The sequence below is a fragment of the Pezoporus flaviventris genome, unplaced genomic scaffold (assembly GCF_033815535.1).
Source record: "Pezoporus flaviventris isolate CSIRO_AGI_PZ_B2104156 unplaced genomic scaffold, CSIRO_AGI_Pfla_v1 ptg000007l, whole genome shotgun sequence".
NCBI lineage: Eukaryota > Metazoa > Chordata > Aves > Psittaciformes > Psittacidae > Pezoporus > Pezoporus flaviventris.
This window is the reverse complement of record NW_026892555.1, coordinates 97,368,855-97,382,560: the sequence shown is the minus strand read 5'-3', so window position 1 is coordinate 97,382,560 and position 13,706 is coordinate 97,368,855. Positions and strand designations below refer to the sequence as shown.

General features: G+C 55.5%; 1 protein-coding gene across 3 annotated transcripts in view; it reads left to right on the top strand.

The window, feature by feature from the left end:
* The window catches only part of AGAP3 (ArfGAP with GTPase domain, ankyrin repeat and PH domain 3), a 134,303-nt gene that overhangs the window by 25,970 nt on the left and 94,627 nt on the right, over positions 1–13,706 (top strand). The window contains exon 1 of one of the 3 annotated variants that reach the window (XM_061449676.1): positions 12,381–13,236. The exons of the other annotated variants lie outside the window; for them this stretch is intronic. Coding sequence (XP_061305660.1) covers positions 12,396–13,236 — 841 coding nt within the window. The 5' untranslated portion in view covers positions 12,381–12,395. Of the gene's footprint in view, positions 1–12,380; positions 13,237–13,706 lie in introns of those variants that run through there. 3 annotated transcript variants of the gene reach the window in all.

The following is a 13,706-nucleotide window of genomic DNA, read 5'->3' as shown; positions in this document are numbered from 1 at the left end:
TGTCAGGCTCCGCTGGGACTTCGCAGAGCGGGTGTGAGATGGGGCAGAGCAACGTGGAGGCTGCTCCCTCCCATGGGGACCATTGGGTGCATGCTTCCCTTGGGAGCATGAGCAATCCCCAGGCTGAGGGATCTATGGTTGCAGTAGGAGCCTCTGGGGGACTGTGAGAACATGAGAATGCAGGTGGGAGGCCAGCACCCTCTGTTGTGTGTGGCTTGCGTTTTGTTTTCTTCTTGTAATCTGTCTGATGATGGTTTGGTCTTTGGGCAGAGGCCTTGGGGAGGAATCTGAAATGCATGTGTCAGACAGAGCTCTGCTTGCCTGGGAGCTGGTGCATGTAATGGTATGTGCTGATGGAGAGGAATGGCATGGTGGGGCTGCTCCAGGGGTCTGCCTGCTGAGTGCTCGGCCTGACCCACACACTATGGAGCCTCTCCTGCCACAGGAGCACAGGCTGGACACCCGGCCTCAGGCAGGAGCAGTGCTGCTGCAGAGCAGGGATGCAGGCAGTGGAGTGGAGGTACTTGGGTGGAATTCCTGGCACGCTGTGGCTGGTGCAGCTGGTGTGTGTACAGGGAATAAAGCAGGAGCACACTAGCTGGGGGGCTCTAGCAGCATCCCCAGTTTTCCTGGGTTGCAGTCTCCATCCAGTGACCAGCATCCAAATCCGCAGCTCAGCTGGCAGCAGCTGTGTCATGGTTCTACAGTTCTGTAGTTCAAGCTGTCTGGATTGTGTGAAAAGGGCTGGTACACTTAGATGAAACATAATCTTTTTTTACATAAAACAAAAAGGCATACAAAATGGCTTGCAAGGAAACTGCACTAAAACCCAGCAAATATTACTTTGGCTCCAAAAGCCAACCTTGGGAAAATTTACATTTTATATCCTAATTTGGGCTCTTTGGCATATGAGTTTTGATGCAGCCTTTAATTATGTGCTTGTATATTTTCCACAAAGCACTGCCTTACTCAGGATGAGAACGTGCACTCAGGCCCCAGGTAAGGTCGTGTGGGCAACAGCAGGACGGGTGCTGCTGCCTCTTGAGCTCTACCCCTTGAATCTCAGTTACCTTCTGATACACTTGCCTAAGCTGTGCTAGAAATGAGATGCTGTGAAGGGAGCTCACCTGCAAGAACTGGAGGGCCCTTGGTACCATTTTGGTCTTTCTCTGGGTGCTGCCTGTGGTAGCTACTCGTTCATCTGCTGGTGATGGTGTCCAGCTCCCAAGCACTCCATCAGTGTAAGGATACGGAGCTCCTCTCCTGCTGCTGCATTGCAGCCCACGGGTGATTAAGGATTATCATGAGCTCAGGATAAAACCATGGATGGCCCCATCAGCCCATCTGGGACAGTGTCTGCGGGGTCCCCTCCCACCAGCCCGGTGGAGGTTATCGGCAGCTGGGTGCTGTGCGGGGCATAAAGGGGCACTGGGGCTCACAGGGAGGGCTACCTCCTTTCCTCGTGTTGTAGCTGTCTGCTCTTGGGTGGTTAGATCATCCCCTTCAGTGCTAGATCCATTTCGTTTGGGTGAGACAGCAGCCCCATAGAACAACGATGGGTCTGCAGATCACCTCGCAGGCAGGTGGGTGAGGGTTGGATCATATTCCTTGTGTCCCAGCATTCTTCTCAGCCTGATACTGTACCCACCTGTTGGCTGGTGGCACAGCTCTGCACGGATAAGTTGGGTTCCCTGTGGGGCTGGCCCTGGCTGGGGCAGCTTTGGCCGGTGCTGCTGAGCCCCCCTCTCCCACTGCCTGTCATGGGGGCACTGCTGGGGTTGCTGAAGAGGGAGGGTCAGCAGCCAGGGCTGAGTCAAGGACCTTGGCCCCTGATGGCTGCTGACAGTGGGCTGGTTTTGCACCCTTTGGTTTGCAGTGCAGTGCAGTGCAGGTTTGGTTCGGGGGTCATGGGGTGGGCACTGGTTTAGAGGCATTTGTGTTTGCTCTCCAAGCTTCTTGGCTGCCAGACTGGTGCAGAGAGAAGAGGAAAGCACCAGGCTGGGGGGCTGCTGGTGCTCCTGAGCCACTTGCTGCCTGTTGGAGAGCTGTGCCAGGCTGTTGCCTCTGCAACACCTGCCTGTCCCTTCCGTCCCTGATGCCCCAGAGAAATGTAGGAACGCCCCTGGAGGTGTCCTGGCACTTGGTGGGTCTCTGAAATGTTGCATATAGCTTTGGGCTGAGACTTGGGCTGGGGGCGTTCTTGTTTTTGCCTCACTGGTGGTGGTTTTGCTGTATTTATTTAGTTGGCTGGGAAGAGAGCTGCTTTAGGGCTAGAAACCACTGAGGGAAGCCCATGAAAGGCTGGGCTAGTTGCCACTGCAGAAGGCTTGATTAACGAGCTACAATTTAGCCAGAAAGCAGGGTTATTCTTCCCATTCTGGGAGCAATGGTGCAGGCTCCGTTGCTGCTTGAATCATTGCTGGTCATTCCTGAGAGCCCAGGAGCTGATCTGCAAAGTAACTGTTACCTCTTGAGTGCGGTCAGTGTCTGCTCGCAGACTGTCATGGTAAACATCTTAATTAAAACACTGGTAGTGATTACACTAAAGTGGGATTAAAAAACAGAGTGCAGCTAAATGTGTGTTTCGTCCCATGTTTGTCACCTCCTCTCCCTGCCAGCCGCAAACAGCAGCAGGGTGCTGGGTGCTCTCTGACGTCCTTTGAAAAGTCATCATTGTCACAGACCCCCAGAATGCTTCGGGTTGGAAGGGACCTTAAAACCCATCCAGTTCGAACCCCCTGCCACAGGCAGGGACACCTTCCACTAGACCAGGTTGCTCCAAGCCCCATCCAACCTGGCCTTGAACACTGCCAGAGATGGAGCAACCTGTGCCAGGGCCTCACCACCCTCACAGGGAAGAACTTTTTCCTCAGATCTCATCTAAATCTCCCCTCTGTCAGTTTAAAGCCATTCCCCTTGTTCTGCTGCTGTGAGGAAAGGATGATCCCCAGTGCCAGAAGTATTTGAGGAACTCATTATCTGGAAGCTGTTGAGTCTGAGGCTCCCAGGCTTACAGAGAAAGTGTGCTTAGAGTGCCAGGCTAATAAAACGCAGTGGGAATTTCTTCTTGTTTGGTATTGTTTTCCCTTCAAGTTGTACTGCACCGTTCACTCTGAGGCCATAGTCTGGGCTGGTTTAGGCTTTGGGATTTCTTGAAGCAAGAGACTTAGAGTGGCACTTGTCATCAAAATGCCAAGTGACGCCGTAGGCTATATAGGGAGAGTATGTGATGTGCAGACAGCAGTGTCCTGGTGTAAGGCTTGGCACAGGTTTCCTCCAGGAGCCTTTGAATGATGCCCATTGTGGAGAAGAGGACTTTGGTGGAAATGGTAGCAGAAATTGGTTATGAGGTGAGCAGAGGAACCAAGGGTGTGTTTGAGGAAGATTATGCTGATTCAGACTGAAGTTTGGTTTAGCGTCATCTCCTCTTAGAAAATGGCTGAAGGCAAATGTCACGGGAACCGGATGAAACCAAGATGAGCTTACAGTAATATCTTCCTAGTTGACCCAGCATCCAGTGGTGTGTTGCTGAGGGATTCCTGTGCCCGTGGTAGGGTTCACATCTTACAGTGCTGGTTAGATTGTCTTCTGTGATTTGGTTTAATTGCTTTAGAACTGGGTAAACTTTGAGTATCCACAACGCCCTGTGGCAGAGAGTCCACAGCCTGGCAGCATGGTGTGTCTAGTCTAGTCATTATCCTATCCTATCCTATCCTATCCTATCCTATCCTATCCTATCCTATCCTATCCTATCCTATCAAGAAATGCCTCCCTTTGTTTTGAAACTTGTCAGTTTAATCTGACCTTCCTCAGTTCCTCTCTTGGAAGATTCTCTTTCTTACCTGTGCCCTGGAGATCAAATCATGGACTGGGAGTCTTACCCTCCCCCTCCCTTAGCTTTCTTCTCCTTAGACTGATAGATCTTTCTCTGTTTGCTTCATGGAAGCTATTTGTGTTTCTGCTGAGCTGGGACCAGAACATGGCATTGAAGGTGGGGGTAAAGCATGGATTTTATATGGTTCTCCCTCTCATTCCCTGTACTTCCTCCTCCATGCCATTACACATCTGGCTGTGGCCAAGTTGCCCGTCACAGCCAAGGGCCCTGTGCCTGGGCAGGAATGGCTGCCTCAGCACCCACATTTTGCTTGTGCTGTCAGGGTGCTCGTCTTGTGCTCCATGGACATGGCTGTCTTTGAATCCCAGTGCTGCTCCTCAGCCCACTCCCCTTCTTCCAGAGAAACTCAAAAGCACTAGGTGGAGGGACCTGGTCAGGCTGTTGCTGAATGGCCCCAGTGCAGCTGGAGCAGCAACATCTCTGGCGTTCAGATGGTTTTGGTCACCATTCAAAGGAGGTGATGTCTTTCAGTGAGGTGTGACTGCTGCTGGCAAAATCCTTACTGATTCTTCTCCAGGAGATTGCATGTATCTATGCCTCTGCTTGCTCTTCTTCATTGTAGTTTTCACTGATGTTCCTGTCATGGATGTTAGCTGACTGGTCTGCAGTTCCCAGGATTCCCCGACCTGCTTTGCAGCACCAGTATCGTGTTTGCCACCTCCTGTGTCCTGGACATGAAGGCAGTTTTGGGTCACAGCCTGCACATTGCAGTGAAAATTTCAGCTGTTTTCCGTGATACAAGCAGCCAGAGGTACTGAAAGTTCAGTGTTGGCAGGTCCATGCCCTTGAAGTACTTGCTCTGTTTAATCTGTAGATGAAAACGTCACGGTGCACTAATATTCACCTTTCTCATGTTAGCGATGTCTTTCCCTGTTCACTATACGAAATGTTTTGCTGAAGTTCATGTTCTGCAAATAACCTAAAGTTTTCTGTCGGCTGGGGCTCATGATCACATGGCTTGGTGCATGTTTGGATGGCCATCTAAAGTTGAGCTCAGTAATGGGCAGTCAGGTAATGAGATTAGAACTGAACTTGGCTGTTAGCATTCATGGATCATCAAAGGAGCTGCCCTGTGCCCTGGTGAGTGAGCCGCATGTGGCTGGGAGGAGATGCTGTCTTGCTGGTGGAGACCTGTGCAGGAATCCTGCCTCCAGGCTTATGGTGCTGGAGCCTGGGACAGTTGTACCTAGGTGGGAGCAGGAGGAGATGTCTACACTTGTCCAGCCTGGAGCGGGGGCTCTGGCTCGGCACGTGCTGCAGGATGCCGCAGTGCTGCAGGCTGGAGGCTGGCTCTGGCTTGCTCCAAGGTCCTTGTTGCACCAGCTGAAGATGTGAGTGGGTTTAATGAAATGTGTATTCTCATCGATTCCATGTTGTTGTAAATGTTCGGTTTGTATGCTAGGTGACATCTGCATTCTTTGGCATCCTGAGAGTTGCATCTCCTTTTCTAAAACAATTGTTGGAGAGAATTTAAACTAAACTCCCCAGGGTTTGTTTTGCAGGAAGGAGGCTGATTTTTCTCTTTCCCAGAGAACTTTAGGGGCTAGAGGGTTGTGATAACCCTGCACCAGGTGTGATACAGAAGAGTTTACTAATGCTGCTCTCACCGCTGACTCTGTTGTTTGTGGCAAAACAATCTCTGCCTTTGTGTGCTGATGTTCTTAGTCACTGAGCTGTTCCTTTGGAGGATGACAAGGTGGAATTGTGAGGTAAAATGGTATTTGAAGGCATTTGTTGGGGTGCTTAGTTCCATGTGAGCATCTGAGATTGTTATCAGTCTGGCTTTTTAGCTTGTTTTTCAAAACTACTTCCTTTACCTCCTCTCTTGTTCTTGAGCAGGTGCCTGGAGGGAAGAGGGGAGGACAGAACCTTTCCATGGCTTCTTACAGAGTAGTTGTTCTGCTTGTTTTCCAGAGAAGGGCTGGTGTCAGATAGCTTTGGGAAGCTCTGCTGGGAACATCCCTGTTGGGATTCTGGGCTTCTCTCCTTCCTGCAGCGCAGAGTGCCTTCCCACTCTTACCGTCTGCCGGTGTCTGCTGTTCCTGTAATTCCGGTGTGTTTCCTTTGTGGTGTCTGAGCAATGCCACGTGCAACGGAACGATAAGGCCCTGAGGACAGGGGTCCGTTCAGTCAGTGCAGACCTGGCAGGGTGGGAGCTTTTCACATAGGTCTACCAATGTCCCTTATCCATAGGGCGTGTGGAGGTGACAGTGGTGCAGTCATGTGTGAAAGACATGGTTTGTCTGGTTGTGGGGCAGGACTCTTTGATTTTTGAGGTTCTTGGTACCCAGGAAGGGTTTTGTTCCTTTCCCACTTCACGCAGTGCCTTGTGTGGGTGTCCTGATGCCCCATCCTGGCCAGTGAGGCTGGGAAGCACCACCCTGAGCCCGCTGCTTGATGGGGAAGCAGCAAGAGGAGCTGCTCCCTGTGCAGCTCCCTCCTTGGGAGACTTCTTCATTTCTCCTTCCTCTGCTGCTCTGGAATAAGCTAGAGGATTTTTGCTGTTGTAAACTGTGATTAAAGAAGGGAAGTTCCGGTTAGATGTAAGGAAGAAGTTTTTTACTGTGAGGGTGGTGAGGCACTGGAAGAGGCTGGCAAAGAAGTGTTAAAAGCTCCATCCCTGGTGGCGTTCAAGGCGAAGCTGGGCAGTCTTGGGCGACATCATCTAGTGTGAGGCATCCCTGCAGATGGCAGGGGGTTGGAGCTGGATGATCTTAAGGTCCTTTCCAACCCAAACCTTTCTGTGGTTCTGTGATTATGGAAGGGATTGCAAAGGCAGGGCAAGGGTTGAGCCTGAGGACATGAAGATGTCTCCTTTAGTCCTCATCCCAACTTTTCCCATGGGCTTTTGTCTTTGGATTTCAAAATACTGAGGGTATTTCACAGTAGCTAGCCTAATCACATTGCTCATACCTGCAGCCATTGCTTGAGCATCTCCAGTGGTGAGGAGCGCAAAGGACTACTGTGTAAGTACAGCTTGGGAACAGCCTGGTACCAGCACTGGTGAGGCTGGCTTGGAGTGGAGGTACCAGCTTAACTGCAGCTAAGCAGAGGCTGAGACTTAGTAGGGACACTGATATTAACATCTCTGCTTGCACAAGTGCCTGGGGGGTGTTTTAATGAGCAAAATGATCGCTGCCTTGATCTTCTATTACACCAGGAAGATAGCCAGGGAGATTACATCTGAGAGTGTTACCTTCCAGGGCTTCCCTGTGGCACTGGGGTATGGAGTGGCTTAGGAAGAGCCATCTCTGTATCTGTCTTGTAGTGTGTGTTGGCATGGGGCTGCGGGGTCTGCAGCATGGCAGGGATTTGGTGCTCAGCTTCCCTTGGTGGGCAAGAGCGCCCGTGTCCTGTGTGTGTGGTATGGGGTGGTTTGGGTGACATGGGCATGACCTCATGGTGTGTAGGAAGGAGGTGGTTTTGCCTCATCACTGTGAATCCCAGTGGGGAGAAGGTGGTAATTTCCTCATCAGCGGTGGCAGGTTTGCAGGCAGGACTTGAGCTGGGGGTGTGCAGCGTGTGTGGGAGGAGGGAGAGAGCTGATGCTGAAATCAGGCTCTCATGTGCCTTTTCTGTTTACTTCCTGGCTTTTGTTAACTGTTTGCTGGCTGGGCCTGCTTCTTCTCTCACCATGGAAACTGTAGGCACCAGCCTGCTCCGAGTTGTCTCTCTTCAAGAGGCCATGGCAAGCCCAGAGCTCCAGGGCTGCAAGGGAGGTACGGGCAGGGAACTGAGGGCTTTACCAGAGCTCAGATGTGGAGCAGTGCCTCATTTCTCCAGTCTAAGACCCTCGGGGTTTGCAGGGGACTGCTGCATGTTTGTCAGTAGAGATGTGGGGATGTTGTCTCTTGTGAATGGCTTGGTTGTAGTGACCAGAAGGGGTTATCGCAGTGGAGCTGTTGTGATTTACATCTCTGGCTGTGCTGGATGATCAGCCCCGCAGCTGAGCATCCAGAGCCCGGAGCCTGGCTGTGGCTGAGCTCAGCTCTCGACAGTGTCCCCTGCTCGGGGTCAGGGGAAACGCCTCCATCTCCTTCGCCCTCCTCCTGTGGGGTCTGCCCTCACCACCGCCTCCCGAAGGACGTCTGTGGCGCGCTGCTGACGCGCTGGCAGCGGGGCTGTGACGCGGGGCTGCGGCGCTGCGCACCCCATGTCCAGGCAGCGGAGCCCGCGGCCCCGGATGCTCCCGGTTTGGGCAGAGCCTCATCAGTATTCCTGGTGCGCGGCCGAGCCGGCTGGAGCTGGTCTGCAGAGCCTGGCAGCTCCGGCGCGGGCCTGGCACTGCGCTCGGGGCGCTCCTGCAGCTGCGGATGGGCTCAGCCGGTGGCACTGCATGGAGCCCTCCTGCTCTGCTGCTCCAGCCTCACGCCGAGATCACATAGGTCTGGCTGGACTGTGTGTGCCGGCGGTCCTTGGGCATCCCCCAGCCTGGCCTGGGCAGTGGCACTAAGCCCGTGGCCCCACTGCAGGCACAGTGTGCTTTCATGTAGGTCCCCAGGGCTGGCTGATGTCTGTCCAGTCCTAGTCTGCTGCTGGCATCTGCATGCTGCCAGGGTGCTGAGAACTTGCAGTTCTGTCTGTGCTGAGAACCTCCCCCCTCCATCCCCAACTGCTGAAGTGTTCTCAGATGCTGCAGTCCCAGTCCCTCTTCTGTGCTGCCCATGTGGCTTGCTGCAGTGGGTCTCCCAGTCTTGGGGCCCTCTGCAGAGCAACAGCACCTTCAAACCCAGGTGGGACAGTGAATGCAGCCATGCCATCCTCCAGGCTGAACGTCCCCTTGCAACAAAACCTCTGGATCTGCAGACAGCTGGAGCAGAAATACCAGTGCCAGTTAGGTCTGGAGGAGCGCAGTGGAGCGTTTGACCAGTCACGGTTCAGACTCCTTTTCCATTTCAGGGCTCCACCCTGAGCTTCCTTACTGGGGACCATCCAGCAGTGGAAAGTTCCCTGACTTTGGGACTGTCTTCCAGTGCAGCTGTTGTTTAGCTTCTCATGGCTTTTTGTTAATCTAAGCCAGATGTTCATTGCCATAATATTTGGAACATGAGTGTGACTCATAAAAGTACTGGTAAGAGACTAACTTGCTTCTGTCCCGAGGCACCTGCCCTGGGTCAAGATTGCAAAAGCACAATGTCCCTGTTACATCCCAGCTCTTGGAGCTTGTCTGCTTCCGGAGCTCCGCGTGGCACAGGGGACTCCAGCACCCGCCTTCCCACCAGGCGGTGGAGTTGCAACCTTCCATTTGCATTAGGTACGCACACAGCACCAGTCAAACCTGGTATAGTCATAAACTGCCTAAGAGATGCTTAAAGGTGTGTGGGGCATATTTCAGTGGTGGCTGTTTTTAAACACTGGTGGCAGTTTTTAAACACTGGTGGTTTCTGGTTTCCTGGTCTCATTCTCAGAAGAGTTCCTCCATCAATCACTGTTTCAGCCATACTGGTTGAAGAGGCAGCCGAAGCTCATGTGCTGTTGATACCTGGTGGGGTTTGAGACCTTTTTTTGGTGTAAGCACCCTCCCTGCAGTCTTCTGCCCCCACATGTTGTATCTGAGGTTCTGTTTCATTCTATTTTATGTCTTTTGTTCTTTCTGTAGGAATAATGCCAAAGGGATCAAATCAATGTATGTAGCATGTGGAAACCTTTGCCTCGTAATAGGCTAATTAGATAAAAGTACCATTATGTTGTTACTGTAGTAAAGACCAATATCTTCTTGGGATGTAGCCATATGGATGTTGTACGTGTATTTCTTCTGAGTGCTGCTGGAGGTCCCAGCTGAGTATTGTGCCCGTGTTCTGGCACTGCATTTAGAAAAAGGTAGTAGACAAAGTGTAGAGGATTGAAGGGAATGCATTAAAAACACTAATAGCTTTTAAAATGCAATCCTCAGTGGGACAGGGAAGGAGACATTGAGAATTGTAGGGAACGCTGTCTGTTTCCCAGTATGTTTGAGGCTGTGGGGAAGAATGAAGCCTGCTCTCCTGCACAGCTTGTGCGGTTACTGCAGAAGTAATTGTCATTGTGTGCAGGCAAGGGGATCTGGACAGGACTGTGGGAGGAGGAGTGCGAGCAGTGAGGATGGTGCAGTGCTGCAGTTGGCTCAGGGAGGCTGTGAAGGACAGGTCAGACAGACGCCTGTCAGGGTGATCCACGTGTCTCGTCCTGCCTTGGTAGCGGAGTGTGTGGTACATCGTCTCTTCCAGGAGATATTCCTGTGATTCGGTGATATCGAAAGCCCAGAACTTGCCAGAATGTTTAAAAAAGATGAGATTCACATAGAAGGTGTACCATCTGGCATTGTCAGAGGAAAAGTTAAACCCAGGATCTTGGGAAGGGATGAATATAGATGGTCCCACTTCATTACAGCAGCAACTTCCAATCCCTGGGAGCATGGATCTGTGCAAAGCTTGGATGGGAAGGAGCTTGTGAGGTTACTGGTCTGGTTCCCAGCCCACGGGCTGGTTACCTGTGTCTGGAGCGCTCCTGACAGACGTCTGTGCGATCGGTTCTGACATCTCCGGTGGCAGAGACACCGTGGTCTCCGCAGCCAGGCTCATCTGGTGCTCGGTGCTCTTTGGAAGACATTCCCTCATAATTGCTTTCTGCAGAATTCCTTGCTCCTCTGCAGTGCGGCTGCTCCTGGGAGACAGGACAGCAGATGATGTGGATGAGGGTCGGATCCAGTCTGGCAGCTCGTGTGTTCCTGTGACCCTGGCACAGATGGCAGAGCTATGGCTTTGGCGGGTTGTCAAGCGCCTTCTGCTCACATTCAGACACTGGTGCCCGTTGGCTTGGGAGGGAGGGGAACTGGATGCGCCCATCTACTGCCCAAGAAGCACTGACAGAGCGTGGGGACAGGCACCTGTGAGCTGCTCCTCGGAGTGGGCAGCTGCTCCGTGTGCCCAGTACTTTGTGGCTGCGAGGGTGTACAGGTTTTACTGTCTGGAAGGTGGCAGCGAGTCCAGGGAAGAGAAGGACCTCTAGCCAGGGAGGAGGCTGCTGCGTGATGGCTCTGCTTATGCCACAGGGTGATGGTGGAAGGGGAGGCGATAGTGGAACCTGTGTGCTTAGGGGAGGATGGAGGAGAGAGAGGATGGGGCTTGGCTGAGGTGTTGGCTGTGCCGTGGGAAGAGGGGGAAAGGCTGAACCTGGTGGTGCCTCGTGTTGAGGTGAGATTTAGCCGTGGGCAATGACTGGGCCTGGGTGCGTCCGCAGAGAACTGGAGGAGATGGGGTGTTGCTCAAGGAAATGGTGGGGACATACTGTGAAGGAGGATGAGGGATTGAAGAGAGGGCAAGTCCAAAAAGATGGTGGGATTCTGGAAGAGTCAAGGTAGTAAAGACTGGATAAGGAGAGAGAAAATGAGGTGCTGGTATAAAGACATTCCTGGAGAGGCCTTGAGAGGCAGAAGGCTGGTTTAGCAGGCAGGGCTTTCATAAAGATAAAAGTAATGTGAAAAATAAATCAAGGGAGAGTCAAGCATCTTTTTTATCCCCTCTCCAGAGGGATCGCAGAGGGGGAGGGAGAAAAGCCAGGGAAAGGTAAAGTGCAATGGGAAAAGAGAGGAGGAGGCCCCATGTGGACTGCTGCAGGCAGCAACGGCTGGGGAGGAGATAGAGTGGGTGCTGCAGTGGGGGGCTCTGGAAGAAGCGGCCTGGAAGGAGGACCAGAGCTGAGCCATGGAGGGTGTGATCGAGGAAGAGGCTTTGCTCTGGAGCCAGCCAGGGGCCGAGCTCCGCCCGAGGTGGTTCCGCTGCTGCCGGGGACGGGGCCGCCCGGGTTGTGCGTGTGAGTGAGTCTCGGTGCCGGCGCCGCGGGGACCCGGCGCTGCCCCCCGGAGCCGCGGGAGAGCGACCGGCGATAGCGGCGAGCTGTAGCGCCGCGCCCCCTGGCGGACATTGCCAGCCCTGCACCGCGACGGCGGGGAGTCGCTCCTGGGTCAGACCTGACCCTGACCGTTACCGGCCCCGCCGGGCGGTGCGGAGGGCCAAGGGCATCTCTGCCCGGCGCTCGGAGCTGCCTTTACAGGGTCCGGGCCTGGCGGCGAGCACCGCGGCGTGGAGGGTGCGGGCCGGCCGGGAAGCGCCGCCGCTCCCCGTTGCAAAGCGCAGGCTGCTGCTGCGAGCACCGAGCGGCCAGGCAGTGACAGGGCCCTGCCCCGGGGCTGCAGCAGAGTCACCACCCGGTACCGGCACCGGGTGAAGGGCAGCGCCAGCTCGCCCGGGGCTCGGTGCCCGCGGCTGCGAGGGGAGGGCGAGGCCGGGCGCGGCGGCCCCGGCCCCATCCCCATCTGCGGCCCCGTTCCGGGGCGGGCCCAGCCCCGCGCTGGCGGCGCGCCGGAGCGCAGCCCGGGCATGCCGGCGCGGCGTGGGAGCCGGCAGACAGCGGGCGGCGTACGGGGTCCCGCTGCGCCGCCTCCCCGGGGCCGGCCGCCCGCACCGGCAGCGGCCCAGAGCGGCGGGGGGCCCGGGGCCATGGGGCAGCCCCACAGCTGACGATGGCGGAGGGCTGGCGCTGGAGCGAGGCGGGCCGGGGCCCCTCGCGGCCGAGCCCCCGCCGCGCCGTCAGCGTCTGCGAGTCCCTGGACCTGCAGGGCGTCCCCGCCGTGCAGGCCGCCCTCAAAGCCGCCCAGCAGCAGCGGCGGCGGCCCAAGAGCTTCTGCGCGGCGGGGAACGGGCTGGCGGCCGGGGCCCTGCTGCCCCCGCCGCCCCCCGCCAGGGCCCGCGGCAGCCTTTTGGACTTCTTCAGGCTGCGCTCGCCCCGCAAGCCCGACCCGGCGGGAGAGTGTGAGGGCGAGGGCACAGCGTCCCTGCTCGACGGCGCCGACGGGGTGCAGCGCCCGCGCCCCAGCAGCATGACTTTCCTGCCCTCGGCCCGGCAGCCGCACACCGCCGAGAGCCCTGGCTTCCTCCGTGGGGGCTCCCTGTGGGGTAGCCGCCGATGGAATCTCTTTGGGGGCAGCGGCTGGAGCAGCCCCGGCCCCAGGAAGAACTTCAGCTCCCTGCGCAAAAGCTTCAGCTTCCGTCTGCGACGGGGCCACGAGCTGCGGAGGTCGGAGTCAGGGGGGCTCCTGCGCCCTGCGCGTCTCCGCACCAAGAGCGAGGGGGACGCCAGCTCCCTGCACACCTGCCCCAGCAAGCGGGACCTGCTCTATCCAGAGCTGGCCAGGGTCGGGGGCAGGCTGCACACCGACCCCGGGCAGCCCGGTGGACTCTGGAAACTCCTCACTAGCCGCTTCCGAAGGCGAGAGCGTGGCGGCACCAGCAGCGTGTGCCCCAATAACCCCCACGGTGGTGCCGAGCCTGTCCTCCTGGGCAGTGGTCCGCTGCGAGCACTGGGTAAGTGAGCACAGGAGTGGTTCTGGCCTGGCGAGAGCCCCCCTGCGCCTGTGGGGATGTGTGGCTGTGGCCTGTTCCAGCTCGCTGGGGTTCGCGCTTAACAAAGCTTGGCTGTAGCAAGGTAGCATGAGCGTTCATGGGGTTATTTCCATGCTCCAGTAGCCGTGGGCACCACCACTGTTGTTGGTGCTGAAGGAGCTGCAGCATGGCTAGCTGGAGGTGATCAGTTATAGAATGGTTTGAGTTGGAAGAGACCTTAAAGCCCATCCAGTTCCAACCCCCTGCCACAGGCAGGGACGCCTTCCACTAGACCAGGTTGCTCCAAGCCCTGTTCAGCCTGCCCTTTAACACTGCCAGGGATGGGGCAGCCACAGCTTCTCTGAGTGTCTGGATTCTCTTGCTGGTTGGACACCTGGGAGCTGAGCACACGTGTCCCAGGTTTTTTTTGCCCCTGTGGTATACCAGCAAAG